We start from the raw sequence: 12,440 nt of genomic DNA, 5'->3' as shown, positions 1-12,440 counted from the left end.
CGTTTCCAAAGTATCAAAATAGTAATACCTACTATTTATACGTTTCCATTTTTTCAAAATAAACTCAAGTGTAGATTTTTTATTCTATTCGACCATCATACATCGTATGTCATGGAATACTCTTGAACATGGGGCGGTAAGGGTTATTTTCGTGATCCGTGAACGGCCTTTTTTGTGTATCATGAATCGTGAGAAGGACAAATTGTTAACCGTGATTTGTGATTGCTACCTCCGCCGTGATTGGTTAATGGCGAAATTTGATCAGCGTGAATCGTGGTCTATGCTCTTTAAAAATCGTGAATCTTGATTTCCGAGTAAAGATTGATCCTTGTCGTCAGTTTATCAGTTTATCGTGAAACGTGATCTCCAAAGTTATGAAACTCGTGAAACGTGCCTGGATCCCCTTACTGCACCTGCTTAAAGCCGCATTGTCACCAGTTTACTTCCTGTCGATTACGTAACAATCTCCTATGATTTTTAACGGAAAACGCGAAAAATATTTTAAAATATTGAAAGCATTGTGTTTATTAGAAGTTTCTTTGAGGATGTGATCGATGGCCTGTTAAATATCTCGGATTTTAATAGATTCTTTTGTCTTTTAACGGTTGAGGTTTCTGTCGGACCTCCGAAAGTAAACTGGTGACAATGCGGCTTTAAATGATTTGAGACGTGTAGGATACCAGCATTGAAAACTCTAGAGTAGCGTGATACGTCACATATTCGACCGAGTTCAGAATGAATTCTTTAGGTTGACGTCAAGTGTCGCATTCGCCTTGAATACTTTAGAATTAAAAGTATGCCATACTTTAAATTTCTTGAATATTCGGCTTTTCGCACATTGTAGATAAACTTTTTATAAAAGATTAACAAAAATAACTGGACAGCTGTCAGTATATACATGGCGTGAACTTCAAAAGGGACTATTCAACGTTATCCATTTGGCACATAATTGTTAATCATTGATTAGTCATAATTAGATAAACATTTCATAAGATGTTAACAAATAACCATTCGACTTTTGTATTGATCATAATTAAATAAAATTTTATTAGATGTTAACAAATAACTAGACAGATGTTATTGATTGGTCATAATTAGGTAAACATTTAATAAGAAGTTAACAAATAACATTTCAGATTAATAACTGTATATATATATGTGAGTAAGAAAGGCAAACTCGTCACTTCTAACTATCCTCACCGGCAAATAAGGTAAAACTAGAAACCTGGCTTCGCAATGCGTCCATACTTTTGGTTATTCCCCCTATACGCACAATTCCATCATTGGCCTGTCACTTATCTACTTCTAAAAGGGCTTTCGCACACCGTTTCGCTCGGGAAACAGGGAAGGAAATATTGGCGAAATATTTAACAGTATTTCTCTTAATTTACATTAGAAAAGTTTTAAGTGAAAAATTCTTTGATTTTGTAAATTTCAGCATGAAGGTCTTCATACTTTTGGCGGTATTTGGCATCGGCTCCGTGCTCGGAGGAGGTGAGTCTCAATTATTAAACCTCCTGTCTTAGGTAAAAAGTGATCCAGCCCTTCCATCTTCAGTCTTAGCTGAAAGTGATCAACCCTTCCATCTTCAGTCTTAGCTGAAAGTGATCAACCCTTACATGTCTTAGCTCAAAGTGATCAACCCTTCCATCTTCAATCTTAGGTCAAAGTGATCAACCCTTCAGTCTTGGCTGAAAGTGATCAAACCTTCCATCTTCAGTCTTAGCTGAAAATAACTAGTGTTTATTCGATACAAGCTCATTTTTGTGTATCCATTAACCAAGAGAAAGTTTTGACTGATTGATCACTTTGAGCTAAGGCTGGAGGAGATGGAAGGGTTGATCACTTTGAGCTAAGACTGAAAATGGAAGGGTTGATCACTTTGACCTAAGAGTGAAGATGGAAGGGTTGATCACTTTGAGCTAAGACATGTAAGGGTTGATCACTTTCAGCTAAGACTAAAGATGGAAGGGTTGATCACTTTGACCTAAGACTGAAGATTGAAGGGTTGATCACTTTTAGCCAAGACTGAAGATGACTTCTTTCTGTATACCACAGGCAAGTTTTTCCTGAAGAGCGATTACTACCGCGCAATGGGCTGGTGCGTGCATGGGGGCAGTAGGCTACACATCGGGGACTTCAACGGCGATGGCAGATCAGACATGATGTGTCATGATCATAGCGGAAGCATCTGGGTCTCACTCGCCGACGGCAATGGACACTTTACCAAGACCTCGTGGCACAACAAGAACTTCAAATGGTGTGGACATCCGGGATCGAAGCTCTACACCGGCGACTTCAATGGCGACGGGAGATCTGACATTCTGTGCCATGATCATGTCGGTGAGAATGCGCGCGTTTGTAAGAAGAAACAGAATATAGTTTTGTGTCTTTGTGTGTGTGTACCTGTGCGACATTAGGAGAAGCTGAAGTACTTTAATCCTGGGTGCCTTAAACAGGTTTTTATTTCTTACATTCCTAACGTTCCCAACGACTGGGAACGCGTTTGTTAGGAACGTTTTTTATTTTTTGTGCGTCACGAAAAGAAAGTTCCAAAGGGGGCCGGATGTCAACCAGAATATGCAATTTCTTAGGAAATCTCGAATAGATTACACATAAAAGAGACAATTTAGCGGACAATCAGGATAAAGCTAACTTGTGCGACATGACGGAAAAACCTAAAACATTCGCATTTCTGATGTGAGATAGAGAAAGAAGACACAATTTCTAACAATGGCCATCAGCTCCTTGTATCCCGGACTGATTTTCGCTTTTCAAAACACAAATAACCAGAGGCCGACAGAACATACCTAGATTTTGGCTTTTTAAAATTTTTTTTTTCCTTGATTATCCTTGCGCTATGTATCAGCTCAGCCGGGTAAAAAGCTCTAATTCCAATGACACTTTACAAGAAGTCGCATCAATTGGGCTATTACTCACTGAGTACTTTAGAGACATTTTCCGCCTTATTTGATGTGAAATGATCTTATTTTTAGCGTAATGTCATGTTTTCCGCCATATCAACTTGTGCGCTGTCGTCGTCTTATCATCTTTGTATTTTTATTTTTTATTTTTAATAATACGCAGGGGACAGAACAAAAAAAGCTTGAATTTTTGCATAGAGGTTCCTTATGTCATGTTAACCAGCATATCAAAAAGTGTTTCTCTCTAACGGCTTCGTTTTCGAGATATGAGGCTTGAAGTGCTATTTTCAAATGTTCAAAGTATGAATTCTTCTCGTTTTAGGGAGAAGTCGGGCTCTGATCAGACATTAAGCCAACTTTGCTCGCTAATATCTAAATTTCATTTCTTCTCAACGTCTTTAAAATGTGGAATTAAGAATTTAGTGAAAGGAACTCCTTGTATACGGAATCTTGAGCTTATATATTGAGAATTGGAAAATCTCATGCCATTTTTTGCCCTGTCTACGCAGGTAGTGTGTGGACCAGTCTTGCTACCTCGGGTGGTTCTTTCACCGGAAGCTCATGGAACCGCGCCAAGTGGTTCTGTGGGCACCAGGGAAGTGAGCTTCACATCGGAGACTTCAACGGCGATGGACGCTCAGATATCCTCTGCCATGACCACAGTGGTAACAAGTGGATCTCCTACGCCCAGTCTAATGGTGGATTCAATAATAAAATTGACTGGCACAAGGCGATGGGTTGGTGCTACCACCAGGGATCCCAGCTCTTGATCGCTGACATTAATGGCGATGGCAGAGATGATCTTCTGTGCCATGATGCCAACGGCTACAAGTGGGTGGCCTTGGCCAACTGTCACGGACAATTCACAAGTACGCAACTTCCCCGATCATTCACACTCAGTTATCAGAACTAAATATAGTCACTGCAGATGCCCTTTTCCATTTATGATTTGTTTACCCCTCATAAAATCGCTTACTCCTTTTGTTGGCTGATTGTGTCTGTTGAAAGTCTTAAAATTATTAAAATCTTGCAGCAATCTAGCCCCAAAAAGCATAGATAAACTTTCAAATTCTGAAAAGGGAATTGAATAAGGTTAAAATTTGGATTTTCAACAGAACTTTGAAAGATGACGCTCATTTTCTTGGCCGAGATTGAATCGAGGGTATTTCCTGTTTTGGCGGAAAAAGTTTAAAAAGGCATTTTTTAAAATTCCGAGATTCTGTGACGGTAATACTACAAAATATTTGTTTGGTTTTATTTAAATGACTCAATATAACAGTGATCGATAACTGTAAATATTTGCAGCCACCTCTTGGCAGAAGGGAATGAATTGGTGCGTCGGCAAGAACGCCTTTCTCATGACGGGCCGATTCAATGATGATGCGCGCGCAGATCTGTTCTGCCACCAATCACATTCAGGCATGAACTGGATCGCCCTCGCAAGGCATGACGGTAAGAATGCTACCGGGTCTTAGGGGTTCTTTCCGTCTTTCTCGTCCAATCGTGAAGAGGAGAAGGGGGGGGACGGATAGCCAGGATCTGAGAGGTACCAAAAACGACAACGTTTTCTTCATATGAAGTAAGGATTTTTTAATGAGAAAATACCGCTTTGTGGTAATGGTGGGGGAGGGGGGGAGGGGTTAGCAACACTCCTGAGACGGCCAAGGGTGTGGTCTTTCTTCTCTACAATCTTCAGTGGGCCACTGTGGATTTTAGATTGGGTGCTAGACCTTATAATGTTGATTAATAAACAATGTAGATCCCCCACCCCCAAACACCAGAACACGCGTGGTGTTATCATTAAAATACAGTATTTAGAGGTCCCTTGTGTTTGTCCTAAGCTCGGTTGCTTATAGTTAATTTCTTGTTTATTCCCTACCAACAGTCCATAACTTGTTCACGGGGACTGACTGGACGAACTTCAAGTGGTGTGGGATGACCGGGGAGGTTTACTCTGGTGATTTCAACGGCGACGGCAAAGATGATATTTTGTGCCACGAACCCCACTCGGGCAAGAAGTGGATCTCGTTCAACCGACACCAGATCTGAGTACATTCAGCATAACATAACGTGACTACTGAGCTAGCATCTTTTGATAATCCAAACAAATAAAATTTGCACTCAAGTTTGTCACTCACTGCAGCCTCACGTCTTTTATTGTTAAGCGCATTTTAATCCTTTCGTTCTGGGGGTTCGGAAGAACCCCTCCCCCCCCCCCCCCCCCCCCCCCCCCCCCCCCCCCACACACACACACACACACACACACTCGACTGGAAGGTCTTATTAAGAAAAATTAAGAACCACTACGAGGCAGGACGAGCTACCTAAGAGAAAATGGTCCGCTTTATGGTTAAACGAACCCCCCACCCTCCCCCCCCCCCCGCTCAAAATACTGGCTACGGGCCTGTAATGTAAGAAATCTAGCAGCTAGCTAAATCCGGGGGGGGGGGGGGAGGGGGCGCCAAAAAACCCAAAGTGTCGTGGAAAAATGTCGATACGCGTTTCACATTTAATCGAGTATGCTCATGATGTCATTGGAAACCTTCTAGTTTGCCAAATTGTGCGGTTATAGCTCTTATACTTTACGCACATTACAGCTTTTAAGTTCAGAAATACGCGTGAATTCGAAGCCGAGAAAAGCTCGGTTGAAACTTCTTGGAGAGTGCGACACGTACTTCAGTTATCTGTCATACTATCAGCTCTAGATAAACAGACCGACAAATAACAGGCGAAAACCGAGCACCTACCGTAAATGATCTAATAAACGCCCGGGCGTTTATTAAATTCCGAGGGGGGGGGAGAATCAATAGAACAATATAACAAACCCAAGTGTGTGCGTGTCAAGCGTTTCTTGACATTTAGCAAGTCTCATCCAGTATAAGCCAAGCTCTGTTTTAAGCAAGAAGACAGTTGAATTTCATATATATTACCGGAATTTCTATGTATTTTTAATTACATAAAATTAGAATTTTAAGCTGGGAGGAAGGGTAAGGAGGGGGGGCGTTAAATAGTGAGGGGCGTTTATTAGAGAGGGACGTTCAACTTGTAAGCTTACGGGGGGCGGCGTTCATTAGATAGGAGGCGTACTTCAGATATAGGGGCGTTTATTAGATAGGAGGCGTACTTCAGATATATGGGCGTTTATTAGGTAGGAGGCGTACTTCAGATATAGGGGCGTTTATTAGATAGGAGGCGTACTTCAGATATAGGGGCGTTTATTAGATAGGAGGCGTACTTCAGATATAGGGGCGTTTATTAGATAGGAGGCGTACTTCAGATATAGGGGCGTTTATTAGATAGGAGGCGTACTTCAGATATAGGGGCGTTTATCAGATAGGAGGCGTACTTCAGATATAGGGGCGTTTATTAGATAGGAGGCGTACTTCAGATATAGGGGCGTTTATTAGATAGGAGGCGTACTTCAGATATAGGGGCGTTTATCAGATAGGAGGCGTACTTCAGATATAGGGGCGTTTATCAGATAGGAGGCGTACTTCAGATATAGGGGCGTTTATCAGATAGGAGGCGTACTTCAGATATAGGGGCGTTTATTAGATAGGAGGCGTACTTCAGATATAGGGGCGTTTATTAGATCGGAGGCGTACTTCAGATATAGGGGCGTTTATTAGATAGGAGGCGTACTTCAGATATAGGGGCGTTTATTAGATAGGAGGCGTACTTCAGATATAGGGGCGTTTATTAGATAGGAGGCGTACTTCAGATATAGGGGCGTTTATTAGATAGGGGGCGTTCTTTAGATAGGAGGCGTTCTTTAGATAGGAGGCGTTCTTTAGATATTTTATAAGGCGAACTTCAGATATAGGGGCGTTTATTAGATAATTTACGGTACCGGGAGTTTTTAATTTCACAATGAGAAAAACAAAAGCCGCGCATACGCGAAACCTGGAAAAGCGCGGCTGATTCCGGTAGAGCAAATAGGGCAAGTTTTATCGCGATTTGTGACATGTACAAGATAACCTAAAAGTGTAAATAAACATTCGTCTCAATGTTTCAACCTGAAAGCGAGTTGTAGGGACAAACTAAGAAAAGAGAAGCCATCAAGGAGAGTATCTTTCATATAGAAGTCATACATAGACTTTTTTCTTCTATCCATCTGTTGAATATTTGGGAACGTTATAAACAGTATGCTAATTATCTTTATCCTCAGGTCCAGGATGTAGGGAACACTGGGTACCAGTAAGTGATAAGAGGATTAAAGGATTAAAACACCTTGTTGATTACAATGAATCTTTTAAGCAAAATTAGATTTTTTGATTTTTTTCTTTTTATCTCGAGAAGATAATAAAATCCAAACATTTTTCATTTGCTAGAATAAAGTTAATGTAGTAAGGAATTTAAAAATGCAAAAATATTTTTTTCGTTAGAATTTTAACTTCAAGCCACCCCGTAACCTTAATCAAAATGAAAACGGCTCAAAGTATCAAGTTATGTAAAATAAAACATGGAATGGAATGAAATCTCTGAAACAAGCCTTTACCACCCTCCTGTCTTTTTTTGTCCCTTTTCCACGCGATAATAAATCTTTTCTATTCTTGAGTTATAAGTTTTCGATAGTTTGACATGCACAGGGGCGCTCGTCCGGACTGGTACGGGGACTGGTTACCGGGGAAACCGTTAATCATTCATAACGTCCATCAGAAGCCGCTTGAAAGGGTCTTGTCCATGTTCCACAACTGCGCATGCGTAAAAACACAAAAATCCATAAACTTGAAATCTCGATAATATGCATATCAGTCAATCTTGTTTTAAAAACTGTCGTTTTTCTAGCTCGCTCGGCCATTTCCTTATTATGAATTACGTGCCATATTTGGGAGTCCGCTTCAAACATTCTTCCGCTTTTGTATCACTCTAGAGCTTTGTTAGTTGAGAATTTCCACCTAAACTTGCAGGAATTCGTGTTTACTACGATTTTGCTGGCAGCCATCTTAGAAATGGAGCCTAGTCCCTAACGTTTTAGAATATCACAGGTCTCCCGCATGCTCGCCCCAGTCTTTTGTAGGCCATTTAGAAAAACGACAGCCATTGATTGACATGCTTATCCCGAAAATACTTTGCAACAGCTTCCCTGTTGACCCTTTTACCGCCCCTCATGTACAACTCTTTGATTTTCACCATCCCTTACCACAACCCAAGGACTACTTATTGGGAAACACTGGCTTCGTGTTCATGGTTTATTTACGTCAAACATATCAAGAAAATGCAGACAAAAATTGTCGATTTCGCCAAACCCGGTAACTTCCATATAAGGAAACTAATATATTTCTTATTTGGAAAACCTGCAAAATTCTTGTTATTTTTCAGGTTACCGTACCGCAGGTGCTTCGTAAACATTATGACTTGTAATCATAAGAGAAAAACAGTGACTGTGACCATTTTTGGTCAATGGAGAAAGTATCTAAAAAGAAACTAAGAGTCCTCGGTACCAGTCCCTTAAAACGACAACGTTTTCTTCATGTGTATTTGCGCGGTACCTCGGAACCAGGAGAAACCTTAAACATAAGACCAGAAACCGTCCTCTCTGGTACCCCCACATTGCCGTAGCTTAGGGTGGGGCACTTGAGCACGTGTCCCCGCCCCCAATCATATGAAGAAAACGCTGTCGTTTTGGGGGTCTGGTACCGAGGGAAATTAGTTTCTTTTCAGGGACCTTCTCAACCAACTAAGATGGTCAAGATGGTCACAGTGACTGTGCTTTTCTTCTGGTTACAACTAAGTCACAAAGTTTACGAAGCCCCTGGGGTACGCTCACCTAAACAATTACAAGAATCATGCAGATTTTCCAAATAAGGAATATATTAGTTTCCTTATATGGAAGTGACCGCGTTTGGCAAAAACGACAATTTTGGGCTCAATTTTCTTAAAATGATTTTAAGAAATTATAAGGAAATGACCAGTAGTGGTGTGGCTGTGCCCCCCTAATATTTTCTTAATGTTTATTATTGTGTCCCCCCCCCCCCAATCTTTCGAGGCCTGCTACGGTCCTTCTCACTGACCTGGCTCGCAGTACCCATACCAGAACACTCTTCCCTTGCCGCCCTTTTTGTCGCAGAACAGTCCTTTGTCGCACGTTCCATCGTAGTTCCATGGTCCTCCACACTTCTCTCCTACCACCTTAGCACACACCTTGCAGCATCCACAGATATCCTTGGCGAGCCCCCCCTTGCAGTCCTTAGGCGGAGGCGGGCACTCGAACATGTCGCAACTCAAGCAGGACAGTGCATCCAGGGCGGGTAACGTTACACATAGCAGCGCGATGGTAATAAGAAGCTTCATGTCTGTATTTAAGAGAATATGGGTAGGTATAAGAACGCTGTTATTGAAGATTGCCCGAGTATATCTTAAGGGAATAGGGTAAAGATGGGGGTGAGAGTTACCATGAGTTGGACTTATGGAGGGTATGGTCATCTTAAAAGGGGCGTCTAAAGGTAAACTCGAGTTATCAGGAGTTCGACTTATCAAGGCCGATGTAAGCATGTAAAAAGCCAGACAGACAGACATATGGCTTTATTTAGACAAGTTAAAAAAACTTCAGCATTTAAAAAAATATAAAAACATTGAATAAGAAAAACAAATGAACTGTACAATTGTATTTTTACCCTATAGCGGTACCCAATAGCGCTTTTTATATGATTTGTGCGAGGTTTAGGGTAAATAGGTGAGTTTTTAGAGCTTCGTAGAAAATAGCCTCGCGCTCGACAAATAGTCTCGCGCTCGACAAATAAGTTATCAGGAGTTTGAACCTGGAGGAAGTAATTAAAGACTCGAGTTAGATCAGGTTCTTATGTGATATTATGAAGTTATTATCCAACTTATCGAAGATAAAAGCATTTAAGAGAGTTTGAACATCTTCTCCCTCATCCACACCCCCCTCGTTGACCTGGGAGGGGAGGGGACTGGGGTGGTGCGACCGATACAGTACAGTGAAACACGCCGCCATAATACGTTCGCGTACAATATAAATTTCGACACAAAGTATCCATTTCGATCGGCTAATTTACAAGAAGCTGAGATACTTTTTATCCAGTATCAGACTTCAATCGTGGATGGCTATTCTGTTATGAAATAAACCGATGTATTTTTATAAGTAAATATAAGTAAATAATAATAATGAGGAAGATGAACGGAGTTCCTTAATGCATCCCTTATTCTCGCATTCTAACGGAAATTTAGAATGCAATACTTTTTAGACGACCTTCTTTACGTTTTCCTATAAGAAACGTTCCTTCTTGTGATAAAGATCAATATTTTCCATTAATGAAAACGATACGACAATAATGAAGTAATAAACACGACACCCCTTGACACACCTTCCAGTTCAGACGACAATCTTACCTTTCAAAAAGGCCTAGACATATAATCTCGAGTGCCTGATTTGAACGCTGTCCCCACCTCATATTTGACATTGCGCGAAAAGGAAAATATTAAGGGGACGAGCACAAGAAAGGAGTATTGAATTTACATTGATGCTACATACTATTTTTTAGGTCACTTGGTTTTGCACTTCCTATCATATTTTTTGACAGGACTTTTTGTTGGCAAGGTTTGCTTAATTCTGACAATTTGATTACGGACCGACAGAGGTTAAAAGCGAAATCGCTTACATTTATAGTACAAGATGGCCACGTTTTGGGGGTCTGAAAACTGTTTGTAGCTTTAACCACGCTTTTCTCGCCATTTCTCTGCTTTTTACCGAGTTCCAGAACGAGAATTGTTTTGCTTTATCTAAAGGGCCCACAAGAAAACAAACGATTTCAGGGTCGAATCTCTGCACAGTCAAAGATAACTTATCTTCCATATCCTATTTCAGGATTCCCTACCTGTTGTGATTCTCTGCCAAACTCAGACCTAAGTTATTTCCAATGAGTTATGACTTCTTGCTTTGCCTTGCTCAGCTATCGACGTCGATCTTCTTTCGTGCAGATGGAACAAGCTCTGCAATCTTTGGGACAGATCACGAATGAGGACGTGCGCCTTTTATGCGGCGACTCTGTCATTCCCAGTAATCCGAGTACCATAACAAGTTCTAATGGGCATAGAACGACGCCCTCGCTCGCTTAAGTCATTGCTATATTTATACATGAGGCAAGCACTTTCATGCCCGAGTTTTATGATGTTCTATGAAGGGGCCAATTACTTGCACAGTGAACAGTGAATCACAGAGTAGTTGGTCTTCGAGACCGTGAAATTAATTAATAAAAAAAATAATAATGCAAATGTATCTGAAAGAGTGTAATTGCAATTTCTTTCTTTGTTTCGCTCTCCTTCGTATTCTAATTTTCGCGACTTTACAAATGCATAAAGATTATCCTCCCGTCAAGGAGGGTGACGCGATCATATAATGATGACAGAGATGCTCGTAAGGAATTGGCATTGATTATGAAAAGGTGGTGTGGTTCGAAGCATTTTACCCCTAAAACGTACCAGAAAAATATAAACTTCGCGTAAGACAAGTGGCATGCGATCACATCCTAACGGGACGACACTGTTATTAGCCACTTGAACCTGAAACGTATTATATAATGTTGTTATTATTATATCGTGTTAGTTTTTTTCGACCACATGAAAGGTCAACGCTCTAACATAACATCCTTAAAAGGTACTACTGCAATGCCTTGTCTCTAGATACAGATAGATAAATATTTACCTTTCGCAGTAGGAGGAGGGGGACTGGCCCAGTGAAAAAGAGGGGGGTATTAATTTTGCTTTCTGACGCACACAGACACAAATACCTAAAAGGCAGTTTTCAATCAGTCAATCAATATTATTTATCTAGGGTAAACATTATAACCTTTTAAAGTATTCTAACTTCTAATATGGCCTTTTCTGAAGGTTTTATCGATAAAATTTGCAAAAGAGTTGGGTACGGGGGCACATGCTGCCATGCACCTTAGAGAAATGTTTTAATGGCATCTTTTTCACAAAAAAATTCCTTTGGCATTGGAAAAAAATTATCCTTATAAATAAACTGAAATTGACTGTCTAATGCTTACTCTTGTACATTACTGATCCCCTCATCGCTATAGCAAAAGCAGAAAACGTGAATTCGGCGATGGATCTATTGTGATGACAATTATAGCGTAAGAAATGCATCAACTGCGAATTTTTCAAGGTAGGTGAATTTTTTTTTTTAAATTCCATCACCCAGATTTTGAGATTTTTCTACAATACAAATTTTGCCTAATCTAAACATGTATAAAACTTTTAAAAATTCAATTAGTTAATTTATTGTCATCTGATAAAGCAAAGATTCATTAATAACTGCGAAAATCGCTCTTAAAATAAGTCCTCTACAGGGAATTGAGGATGAGTTGTTTAGCCAAAACAATTGTAGCCCGTCACCTTTATGAAGAATTCGAGTAATCGAAGTTCGAGTTCTCCTGTATTTTCCAACGCGGTGTAGCTCGTTAATAATCAATCATTTTTGTCCTGGGCACGCTTGTGTGATTTTCACGTGATGTTATTCCAATTCACCTCCATCTCTGTGCAAGTAGAAGT

The 12,440-nt window shown here is 40.5% G+C and overlaps 2 protein-coding genes across 3 annotated transcripts; one reads left to right on the top strand and one right to left on the bottom strand.

The window, feature by feature from the left end:
* The first annotated feature begins 1,171 nt into the window (after positions 1-1,171).
* LOC5515387 lies at positions 1,172-5,061 on the top strand. The gene is made up of 6 exons (XM_032385159.2): positions 1,172-1,211; positions 1,439-1,494; positions 2,059-2,343; positions 3,434-3,793; positions 4,230-4,376; positions 4,810-5,061. Exons 2-6 carry the CDS (start codon positions 1,440-1,442, stop codon positions 4,971-4,973), a joined length of 1,011 nt encoding a protein of 336 aa, XP_032241050.2. The 5' UTR covers positions 1,172-1,211; position 1,439; the 3' UTR covers positions 4,974-5,061.
* Positions 5,062-6,982: 1,921 nt separating this feature from the next.
* Positions 6,983-12,417, bottom strand: LOC116619868 (venom protein 302). Of its 2 annotated transcripts, none has more exons than XM_032385147.2 (3): positions 12,285-12,417; positions 8,939-9,220; positions 6,983-7,618 (listed from the first exon to the last, which is right to left on the bottom strand). In XM_032385147.2, exons 2-3 carry the CDS (start codon positions 9,216-9,218, stop codon positions 7,560-7,562), a joined length of 339 nt encoding a protein of 112 aa, XP_032241038.2. In that variant the 5' UTR covers positions 9,219-9,220; positions 12,285-12,417; the 3' UTR covers positions 6,983-7,559. The 2 variants fall into 2 exon arrangements, with proteins under 2 accessions (XP_032241038.2, XP_032241037.2); XM_032385146.2 differs by lacking the exon at positions 12,285-12,417 and adding an exon at positions 10,763-10,939.
* Positions 12,418-12,440: the final 23 nt, after the last annotated feature.

Source organism: Nematostella vectensis, chromosome 9, assembly GCF_932526225.1.
Source record: "Nematostella vectensis chromosome 9, jaNemVect1.1, whole genome shotgun sequence".
NCBI lineage: Eukaryota > Metazoa > Cnidaria > Anthozoa > Actiniaria > Edwardsiidae > Nematostella > Nematostella vectensis.
This window is presented reverse-complemented; position numbering and strand designations above follow the sequence as displayed.

Excerpts from the sequence above, each read along its gene's own strand:
- LOC5515387 (XM_032385159.2), top strand. The coding sequence starts at position 1,440 with ATGAAGGTCTTCATACTTTTGGCGGTATTTGGCATCGGCTCCGTGCTC. Across the intron at positions 2,344-3,433 it reads TCTGTGCCATGATCATGTCG|GTAGTGTGTGGACCAGTCTT; the intron begins GTGAGAATGCGC and ends CTGTCTACGCAG. Across the intron at positions 3,794-4,229 it reads CTGTCACGGACAATTCACAA|CCACCTCTTGGCAGAAGGGA; the intron begins GTACGCAACTTC and ends AAATATTTGCAG.
- LOC116619868 (XM_032385147.2), bottom strand. The coding sequence starts at position 9,218 with ATGAAGCTTCTTATTACCATCGCGCTGCTATGTGTAACGTTACCCGCC. Across the intron at positions 7,619-8,938 it reads GTATGGGTACTGCGAGCCAG|TTGTGGAACATGGACAAGAC; the intron begins GTCAGTGAGAAG and ends ACGCATGCGCAG.